At 35.7% G+C, this 12,071-nt stretch overlaps 1 protein-coding gene across 3 annotated transcripts in view; it reads left to right on the top strand.

The window, feature by feature from the left end:
- Positions 1-12,071, top strand: part of LOC115209440 (kinesin-like protein KIF6) — a 301,512-nt gene that overhangs the window by 204,440 nt on the left and 85,001 nt on the right. For all 3 annotated transcript variants that reach the window (XM_036500945.1, XM_036500944.1, XM_036500946.1), the window contains one exon: positions 3,765-3,923. In XM_036500945.1, coding sequence (XP_036356838.1) covers positions 3,765-3,923 — 159 coding nt within the window. The remainder of the gene's footprint in view (positions 1-3,764; positions 3,924-12,071) is intronic.

The following is a 12,071-nucleotide window of genomic DNA, read 5'->3' as shown; positions in this document are numbered from 1 at the left end:
TCAACTGTTCTCACAAATGAGAATACTAAAAATGAACCTGGCCACTCTTAGAATTTAAGTAAAAAAAAAAGGAAAAATAATCCAGAATCTTTGTCTGGTACCAGATTGATCCCATAATCTAATCAGTGCATGCCAATTAGGAGGCCAAACATCCCTGAAAGTTTCATCTAGATCTATCCTGTGGTTCTTGAGATATCTTTTCCACGGACAAACAAACAAACAAACATAACTGAAAATAATACCTCTGCTTTTGCTAAGGCGGAGGTAATAACGACTAAAGGTGCACTGCTCTGATGAAGTTGATTCTACTGCTGGTACTGCTGTCTCTGTTGTTGTTGTAGCTGTTGAAAACAGTTTAATGGATTAGAGATAGATAAAATGCATTGATATGACAGCCTTAAGATACTGTAATATTTGTTCCGCTGTAATATACTAAATACAGTGTAGTGTAAAGTAGTGTTCATATAATCAGATGTACTTTAAGTAGTCTGTGACTAAGTGAATGTCCAATAGATAGAAAGATAGATAGGTAGGAAGGCAGGTATTTTATTGTCAAAGATATGATAGCTTACAGTGATGTACATATTTTAGTATTGTATATAATTAATTAAGAAAGAAGGAAGAAAAATAAATTTAAAAGCAAAAGGTTATCAAATGGCTGTACAGAAACATTAAAGTATTTGGAATTAGTGAAGCATTCACAGAGTAAATATTCTTACTTGCCTTCAAGAACATTCTTGGTGTATAAGAAATAAAACCAAAAGAAAAAAAAAAGAAGAAAAAACACAAATTGAAATGGTAAAAGTGAAATGTATTGATTTTTCCAAATAAAAATAATTAATTTAAAATTGAATATTTCAATATATACAAGAATATTTCCAGTTTTGGTTGGTTTGTGTCATTATAAGAATTTAGTCCTTTTCCTCTGGTGCTCATCACTAAAATATAACTTCTTTATTCTATAGATATTTCCATGGTTGTTGATATACTGAACTTCTGGACATGAGATGTTTTGGCACAGCTGTTTTGGCACAGCTGTTTTGGCATTACTGATTCAATGCTGACTTATTTAACATTAGCCATTTTAATGTTTTTCTACCTTTCTCTCTCTCTCTCTCTCTCTCTCTCTCTCCTCTCTCTCTCTCTCTCTCTCTCTCTCCTTCTCTCTCTCTCTCTGGCTGTCTGTCTGTCTATCCATCTGTATGTGTATATTTCTAAGCATGTGCATGTATATGTATGTGCTTGTTTTCAATGCCAAAATGTATTGTTGCCAAAACAAGCTGAATGTCCAGTCAACTCTGCCAAATCAGCAAAATCCAAGCAGCTCAACCAAATCGTTTCATTCCAGAATTTCATTATCTTGTGTTTCTTGTTCAGGTTACTAGCTGAATGATTCATCTTTTTTAATCATTTCCTTACCATATTTCTGTTGAAATACATTGCTTTTATTTCAATTTTAAAAATAATGAAGAATTTAGTAAAATAATGGCAACATTATTTACCTGGTGTTTGAAACATTAAATATAGGCGTAGGAGTGGCTGTGTGCTTACCAACCACATGGTTCCGGGTTCAGTCCCACTGCGTGGCACCTTAGGCAAGTGTCTTCTACTATAGCCTCGAGCTGACCAAAGCCTTGTGAGTGGATTTGGTAAACGGAAACTGAAAAGAAGCCTGTCGTATATATGTATATGTATATATATATATGTATGTGTTTGTGTATCTGTGTTTGTCTCCCCAACATCACTTGACAACCGATGCTGGTGTGTTTACGTCCCCATAACGTAGCAGTTCGGCAAAAGACACTGATAGAATAAGTACTAGGCTTACAAAGAATAAGTCCTGGGGTCGAATTGCTCGACTAAAGGCAATGCTCCAGCATGGCTGCAGTCAAATGACAAATAAGTAAAAGAGTACAAGAGTAAACATGAAATTTTGATGGAAGATTTCAATATAGACTATTTAACCCTTTAGTGTTCAGATTACTCTGTTAAATGTAATACTTTTTCACTCAAATTGTTTTGAATTAATCATGCATTATCTTATAGCTTTGAGGTTTCAGTGATGTGATTGTTCATTTTCAGAATGGCATTGCAGGTTAGGTGTGAGAGGTTAGCTATGGCCAGTTTGAATATAAAACATATAGAATATATTGGGCCAGATTTGGCCGGTTTAAACACTAAAGGGTTAAAGCATAAAACTTGTAACCTTAGAACCATAAGCAGTCTCAGGAGGAGTTCTAATCAAAACGGTTAATTCTCATACTTTCATTGTCATTGTTCTCTCTTGTAAGAAGTGTTTCCACTTATGTAGGTTCTTTCCTTGGATGCCTGTCTTATGGAACTCTCTTCATTCTCCTTTGAACGTTTCTTTTCTTAGAGCAGTTTCTCATCAAATTTTTTTGTGGGGTTTTAACTCCCATCAAACTAACTAGTTGTTTGAAGCTTGTTTTATCTCTGGCTGTTTACTACCTTCTTGAAAGTGACATCTAATAAAAAAAAAAAAAGAGAAGAAAGTAAAAGGAGCAGGGAGATAGATTACAATAAGCTGTGGTGGTGTCAGAGCTATTCTGTCAGTAAGATACATAACTCTGCTTGCCTCAGTCTGCCTGCCTGACAAACAAGTTCAACAGTAATTCTTAACATAAAGTAAAATATCCAATACTAAAATGTATGGCAATAATAATTATGGCAATAATAATAAGGCACCGAACCAGCAGAAATGTTAGCACACCAGGTGAAATGCTTAACGGTATTTCGTCTGCCGCTATGTTCTGAGCTCAACTTCTGCTGAGGTCAACTTTGCCTTTCATCCTTTCGGGGTTGATTAAATAAGTACCAGTTATGCACTGGGGTCGATGTAATCGACTTAGTCCCTTTGTCTGTCCCCTCTATGTGTAGCCCCTTGTGAGCAATAAAGAATGAAATAATAATTATGAGTCTATAAATGGAGGTGTGTGGTTTAGTGGTTAGGGTGTCAGCATCATGATGGTAAGATTGTGGTTTCGATTCCTGGATCGGGCGATGCATTGTGTTCTTGAGCAAAATGCTTCATTTCACGTTGCTCCAGTCCACTCAGTTGGCAAAAATGAGTAATGCTGCAATGAACTGGTGTCCCATCCAGCTGGGAACACATACACCATAGAAACTGGGAAACCGGGCCCATGGGCCTGGCTAGGCTTTAAAAGGGTGCATTTATTTTTTTTTTATGAGTCTATAAAAAAGCCTCTGTATGGCTGTTCAGTCTGTTAGAATTAGCAGTCAAATCTTTCTCAAATCTCATTCCTTCATCTAAAAAAGGAAAGAGAAATGGGACTTTGGATAAAGTAGTGCTAAAAATTCTTAGAAGGAAGGTCGTGGTTGAAGTGTCTTTCATCATAGCTTTGTTCAATTAGCTAACTCATAATAATGTATCAATAATTATAAATACAGTTTATACATCTGCAAGTTTTGTGCATATTGCTCCAGCATGGCAGCAGCCCATGACTGAATCAAGTAAAAAAGTAAAAGAATATGTCTTGCTAATGGAACAATAAATGTAAAAAGCATTGGAAAATATATGTAAAGACACAGGAAAAAATGTAAAATATATAAAAATAAATGTAAAATATATGTAAAAATAAATGTAAAATATATGTAAAAATGAATTTAAAAAATGTAAAAATATATGCAAAATATAAAAAAGTGTTTTGAAATAGATTTTCTCGGTGTCATATTTCTGTCTTTTTTTTTTTTCTTTTTTTTACCCATTCTGTTTGCCCTCACAGTGGGACCAATGTCTTTGGGTAGACAGGAAGCCTTTGATATTTTCTGCCAAGATTACAAAGACAACAACACTATCAAGATGAAGAAGGCAGAGCTGAAGGAGCAATATTCAAAAGCGAAATCTCTTGGAGAACAAGTCAATAAATCCCGAATACGAATCAGTAAGTCCTTTACTTGTATTCTCCATGGCTCAAAAGATGTAGGATAATTTTCTATATCTTCTTTTATTATCATTGTGTGGCATGTTTATATTTGAGATCTTTATAGTATATATATATATATAATATATATATATATATAGGTGAGAAAGTTGGTGTGTGAAAGCACGTGGTTGAATATATATAGAAAATAGTAAAAAGTGAAAAAACTACAGAAGGCTTGTTTTAAAAGGTTAAAAAATATATATTTGAGTCATTATGTCTGAAGAATGTTATAAACTGTTTTCATACAATGACATAGTTTTTGAAGAAATGACCGGTTTCGCGTTCAGCTTTTCAAATTTCTTACATCGTTATGTTTACGTTGAGAAGTGTGAAGAAGAGTTCCAGATAAGGGGAGGTAATAATATTTGTATATATAAGAATTTTTTGCGTAATAAGATAAAAAACCAAGGCTGTATAGATATTAGAACATTTATAGATAGAAGGTCTTACAGCTGTTTCTAGGATATTAATTAATAATATCCCTTCATTGGAGACGGTGTGAGAGGAAAAATTAAGTCATAGTTAGTTTCAATGCAATACAAATAGAGAGTGAGGTGGAGAAATTTGTATTGCATCGAAACTAACTATGACTTAATTTTTCCTCTCACACCGTCTCCGATGAAGGGATATTATTAATTGATATCCTAGAAACAGCTGTAAGACCTTCTATCTATAAATGCTCTAATATCTATACAGCCTTGGTTTTTTATCTTATTACGCAAAAAATTCTTATATACACACGCTGACATAGAACCAATATTGAACCCTTTATTCGCAATATTACCGAATCTGGAACTTAACTATGGTCTGTCTATAGCACTTATTCAGCATTACCTGACACCTTTGGGAGTCAATGACACCGTTATCTCTTATATATATATATATGCATAAATGTTGAATGACAAGAATAAATGCTCAACACTGCATTGGTGGATAGAATTTTTTTTATTTGTGTATTAAGACTACCATTGGTTCCATGTTAAGAAAAACATCTTAATATCTCAACAATTTTTCAAACCAATCACATTTGGTGGAGGAATGGATGACAACACCTAAATGGAGACTAACACCATTCCTCCATGTGATCGACTTGAAAAATTCTTAAGATATTAAAATATTTTTCTTAACATGAATCCAGTGGTAGCCTTGATACACAATAAAAAATATATATTCAAGGTCGTGTTCCAGCATGCCTACAGTCTAATGACTGAAACAAACACACACATGTAAAACTTGGAAAGGCATGTGGCCCAGAGGTGTTGCACTCACAATCACTAGATTGTTGGTTCAATTCACAGACTGAGCAGCGTATTGTGTTTTTGAGCAAAACACTTCATTTTCCATTGCCCCAGTCCACTCAGCTGCAAATGGGTGACAATGCTATGGACTAACCTTCCAATCAAGGAAACGTTGGTTTGCTTGCCTAACCAGGTGGGTGGCATCAGTCAAAAGCTAAAACAATGTAAACCATATTGTAATGTGCATACAATACCATCTGATTGTCTGGTCCATCGCATGATGTATATATATGAGAGCAACATCAGAGAACCAGGTTCCACTTATACATTTTGTTTTGGCACAGTTTCAATGGTTAGTTACTCTTTGTAATGCTAGCAATTTTGCAGAATGTACTGGGAACATTTTATCATAATACCAGCACTAGACATGTTGACTTTATGCTGCTAACTTTCAGCCTGTTCCTGAAATTACCGTGCAAGTGGCTGAATGCTCCACAGACACATGCACCCTTAATGCAGTTCTCAAGGAGATTCAGCATGACACAGAATGTGACAAGGTTTGGCCTTTAAATTACAAGTACCACTCTTTTTTGCTAGCTGAGTGAATGGGAGCAATGTGAAATAAAGTGTCTTGCTCAAGGACACAATGTGTTGCCAGGAATCGAACACATGGCCTTACAATCATGAGCTGGACACCCTAACCACTGAGCCACATGCACCAGGTAGCACACTCTGTAGGTTTGCTACTGCTGCAGCTTATTCCTAAGTACTTCCCCTGCAGCTGTTACACTAGGAAGGTGGCAACCACAGTACATACAAAGGGGTCCTGAAAAATTCCTGGCCTTGGATAAAAGAAAAAAAGAGGAGGACCAATTAATTGTTAATTATGATTTTATTCAACATATTCCCTTCTCAGATTCACACACGTATTGCAGTGGTTTTTCAGTTTTTCTAAGCCCTGTAAAAGAACTTGGGAGGTTGGGTCGTCTCCAACCAGGCCTTTTGTGATACCCCTAAAGTCAGGAGCTTTTCAGCACCCTGTCATGTATGTGAGTGTGTTTGTGTGTGTGTATATATATATATATATATATATATATAATATATATATATATATATATATCATCTTGACCAACCTGTCCGTCAGGCGTCCATTTGACACCGCTGGTCACAGCACGCTGTCCACTCCTCTCTGGATCATGCCTTCCTCATCCACGTGATCCCGATTGCCCTCCTGAAATTGTAACTCCACTGTCGTAGAGGCCTTCCAATTGGTTGTTTCTGCTCGTGCGGATACCACTCGACAACTGCATGGGTCCACCGATTATCTGTGAGCCGGGCGACGTGTCCAGCCCATCTAAACTTGCTGCGTGTATATTCCATGATGGCATCTCTCACGCTGGACTTCTCTCTGATGACCTCATATATATATATATATATATATATATATAGCAAATAAGAGAAAATGGGGAGGATACAAAATGACATACATCAGCTGGTAGACATTCCAGCGTGTCTATTTATTCAAAAGTATTAGAAAGTATTAGAAGAGTCATTATTAAAATGCATTGTACCTATTGTTTCCTGTTTATTATATGTATTAGCCCTCATAACCATTTAGACCCCGTGAAGAAGCCTAGAGGCACACTCATCATCCAAACTTTATCTGCCCATCCCTACAGAACACCGAAGAGATAGAGATAGCATGGGGGATTTTCTTACCTCTTGGCAGAAACAGGCATAAGGAATTGACCTTTGTGAGCCGCTCTCCGGCTATCTATCTGCAGCTTTATATAGCCTCACCTGGAATTTGCATCACCGGTCTGAAACTCCTATCTTGCCCAGGATATTAATCATCTAGAAGCCGTTCAGCGACGTGCAGCCAAAAGAATACCCTCCATCAGGCATTTGCCATATTCTGAGCGCCTTACTTCCCTGGGCATGGACACATTGAAACTCGGACGTCTGGCAGCTGACTTGGCAGACATCCATAAAATTATTAACCATCTTACAAACAATAACTCTGAGCACCTTTTCAAACTCCACCCATCTAACACCCGTGGACATATTTACAAAATCAGAAAACAGCACAGCTCCCATGACTTTCGGAAACATTTTTTCACAATAAGATTTGCTGAAGCATGGAACAAACTACCGGCATCAGTTGTTAGTTGTCGGAGCACTGCATCCTTCAAAACTTCCGTGCTTTCTGAGATTCGCCAACACTACACCTGATTTTCTCCCCTCCATACACAAACAAGCATGTATCTGACTCATACATTGTTTGCTTTCCAGACTTTATACGCACTTTCTGACAAGTTGTGGTGCACCTGAGCACTGTATACAATAATTTCATTATTATCATTATTATACTCTCTTTCCTGTAATATTAATTAATACATGTGTGTAACACATAGTTAATACATGTGTATGTACTTTTCTAATACTTTTTAATGCTTTGGAATAAATAGACACACTGGAATGTCTACCAGCTGATGTATGTCATTTTGTATTCTCTCCCTTTTCTTTTATTTGCCATATAAATTAAGGGCAAACCACTTTTTACCCTCACCCATATATGACTCTCAATTGCAAGATTGCCATGCAATAACCAACATTTGGGTATGAATAGTTTGGGTACTCTACCAGCAGTATATTGGATAGGTACTATCCTTTAGTTGGTGGGCTTCCCAACCTCTAACACTCACAGAAAGATATATATATCTTCAGTTATCTGGCCCAGATAACTGAAGAGATGGTGGCGTGGATTTCCACCTTGGCATCCGAAACTCAGAGTTTTATCATGGCTACCGAATAATTGTCACATATTACATTTACAGATAAATTCCTCTATTTACATAATATCGAGGTCTCTTTCATTCTTTTGTTATCTTACCATTTTTATCAATATATATATATATACGTGGTAGTATGGAAAGTTCTTGGTTCTGGGTAAAAGAAAATACAGGAGGGTCAGTTAATTATGATTATTCAACATATTCTCTTCTGAGATTCACACACACTTATTGCAGCAGTCCTTCATTTTTTCTTAAGTCCTGTAAAAGAACTTGGGAAGTTGGGCCTCCAACCAGGCCTTCCACAGTACCCTTAAAGCCAGGAACTTTTCAGCAACCCCTTGTATTCCCAGCATAAAGAGAAACTGTATCTCATTTAGGCTAATTAACTTTCTAATCAATTAGGCTCATGTGTATTTATAGTTTTTGATACACCACTCACACACTGGTTTGTTATTTTACTGTCAAATTATTAAAGTTTAGGAGTGCATGTATATGTGTTCCTTGTGCATTGTGTGTGTATGAACGTTTAAATACTTGGCTGTGTGTGCATGTGTATGCTAGTGTATATTGTCTTCACTTCTTCATAATTACTAATTAATTGCATTGGTCTCTCAAAACAGATGTTAAAAGTAAAGTTTCATTCTCAGACATCACCAATTCTTGAACATAGTTTTTTTCTCACAAAAGAATTATAAGAAGGTGAAAAAGAAAGAAAGAAAGTACCATGTTAATTATGATATATAGATACACATGTGCATATATATATATATATATATATATTATATATATATATTTCATATGTATGCGTATGTTTGTGTGCACATATATACATAAGTATATATATGGATATGTATAATAGCACGCAAAAACTGATTCAGAGGAAACAAAACACTCAGATATCTCCATTCCTTCAGTCTTTCTCTCAAAGAAAATGATGAAGACAAACAGACAAGTTCATGAACACAGAGATTAAAAATAAATAAAAGCTGTTTCACACAAAAGCTTGAATGTATTAATACTATTAATGACTGCTTGTTTAAATTAATTTTCAATGTTTACTTTTGGCTTTTACTGTTTGATGTTTTGAAAGGATTAGCAGACCATTATCCAAAATACTTTATGGTATCTTAATAATTTTATTTTATTGTTATGGTTGGGTTCTAACCTGTGTTGCCGCAACAAAGTCCACCCGCTATACTTCTTGGTCCAGTATCACTGCCTCATGGTCCAGGGTATATTTCAGGCCAGTGTCTGTGATCAAGTTGCCAATGTAAGTGCGATGATGTTTTCCTCTCCCTACATCACTGTGAAATGGGTTCCACAAAGCTAATTTCCAGATCAGAGTGGTGCGTGCAGTGACCAGATAGTCACAGCCTGATTTTCTCACTAACTTTTGGCAGACCTCCATAAATGCATTCGTTTGTCATATGTTGCTGCTATTTCACATTTAGCACTATTTGTAGCATCCTTGTGTGACAGCATGCTTGATAATTTCTTCGTCAGCATCTGTTTCACTGCCATATAATAGCACTGATTTGACAATTGCAATGAATAGTTTGATTTTGATTTGCCTGGGCAATTTGGAGTTCCAGATCTTCTTTAGTTTGTGACAGGCTGTCAATGCTGATGCCCTTCTGACCTTGATGTTGGCTTCTGAACTACTCACCCAACAACCTAACTACTTGAAGTTTTCAACAACATTCAATTTGGTACCCTTCAAAGCAAACAGTTCAGCATCACTTGATTGGTTGAAAGATATGTACTTGGGTTTTCTTGACATTTGTGTGTAGTCCTATTTTGGCAGCTGATGTTTCTTATTTCTTTATTGCCTACAAGGGGCTAAACATAGAGGGGACAAACAAGGACAGACAAAGGGATTAAGTCGATTACACCGACTCCAGTGCATGGCTGGTACTTAATTTATCGACCCCAAAAAGATGAAAGGCAAAGTCGACCTCGGCGGAATTTGAACTCAGAACGTAACAGTAGACGAAATACTACTAAGCATTTCACCCAGCATGCTTACGATTCTGCCAGCTTGCCTTGGCAGCTGATGTTTCTACTCTGTTGAGCAGCTGTTTTGCTTGAGCTATTTCATCAGATATGTGTGTTCAGCTTGGATCACTGAGGTTCACGCTGCCTTTCATATCTTCAGGCGATGACTAGTGCAAGTGGCTCATAAAAAAAGCACCCAATCCATGCTATACAGTAGTTGGCATTAAGAAGGGAATCCAGCTGTAAAAAACAAATATATGCTAAAACAGAAATTGGAACATGATGCACTCCTTGGACACTTCAGATTCTATTAAATTAGCACTTCAGTCTTTTTATTACCAACCTTCCTGGGACTGCCTCTGCTTCCGTAATACAAATTTTCTGCTTTGAAATGATCTACATTAAAACCTTCCAACATAATTACATGTTAACATTTTGTTCCAAACACCAGCTTAACCCTTTTGTTACTGTAAATGTGTTGAAATGCTCTGTATTTCTTTCAATTACTTTAAGTATAACAAAGAATTTTGCAAAATAACTTAGTTATCATTAAGCTAGTGTTAGGAACATAATGTGACTGAGGTTTGGTGGAAGATTTTAATTCAGAACTTATGAAAAAAAGACATTTGTACTCAGAACCAGAACCAGTTTCAGCCGTGTTGGTAATGAAAGAGTTAATAACAACAAAATTATTTTACTACATTCTTCATTAATTTCAAAATTAAATGAAACAAATGCGATGATTTCAACAGAATTACGGTAACAGATGGGTTGAATTAAAATACCATCAAAATACCTTGTTAATTTATGTTCTAAACAAAAGCTTAATAATGACAAAATTATTTTACAAAATTTTTTATTAACTTCAAAATTGATTGAGACAAAGGCTGTGTATTTCAAAGGAAATTTAGTATCACAAAGGATTAAAAAAAATAAAGTTTTTATGGCCAGGTTCCAACCTGGGCCACAGAAATACAGTTCACTTGCTGTACTTCCAAGTCCAACATCATTGCCTCAAGGTCCTAGATACATTCCAGGACAATATCTGTGATCAAGTTGTTGATGTAAGCGTGACATTCTCCTCTTCTTACATTACCATGGAGTAGGTTCCACAATATTAATTTGGATGCATCCAGTTCAATACAGCTGTTGAATCGGTGCTATCATATGGCAGTGAAACATGGACACTGATAAAGAAATTATCAAACATGCTAGATGGCTGCTACACAAGGATGCTACGAATGGAAAGGATTAAAGGGCATTAACAATTGTACCAACCCTCAACCCCATTTCTGGTGCTTATTTTATTGACTTGAGAAATATGAATGCCACAGTCAGCCTGAATGGAAGATTTGACTTCCTAGTATAAGCAAATACCATATTGTATTTTGTTCAATGCTCTCCTAATTCTGCAAACTGATATTTATTTTGTGTTTTGGTTTCCTTTTTCCATTTTAATTACAGTTGTCCAATTTCTTTAAAAACCTCTTTAAGTGTGAGTGAGTATATATACATATATATAGTTCCAGGCTGAGACCCACAAACATATATATATATATATATATATATATATATATATATATATATTATATATATATATATGGTTCCCAGTTCAGCCCCACAAATATATATATATATATGGTTCCAGATTCAACCCCACAAATATATATATATATATATATTTAATAGAGAGTAAGAAATAGAAAGTCCTTGGTACAGTATTATATATTTGAAAAAATGAATAGAAAAGGCTTTTCTGATAATTTTTCCACTTTGAGCCTTTTCTATTCATTTTTTCAAACACACGCACACACATAAATATTATGGGCTTCTTTCAATTTCCATCTACCAAATCTATCTACAAGGTTTTTGTTGGCTTGAGGCTATAGTAGAAGACACTTGCCAAAGGTGTCACGCAGTGTGACTGAACTCAGAACCATGTGGTTGGGAAGTAAGATCTTACCACACAGCCATACACCAAATACACACACACACACACATGCAGATGTGTGTGTGTATATCTTTGAGAAATTGAAATAATAAGAAATTATGTCATGAACTTCATAATTTCTTATTCC

The sequence above is a fragment of the Octopus sinensis genome, linkage group LG3 (assembly GCF_006345805.1).
Source record: "Octopus sinensis linkage group LG3, ASM634580v1, whole genome shotgun sequence".
NCBI lineage: Eukaryota > Metazoa > Mollusca > Cephalopoda > Octopoda > Octopodidae > Octopus > Octopus sinensis.
This window is presented reverse-complemented; position numbering and strand designations above follow the sequence as displayed.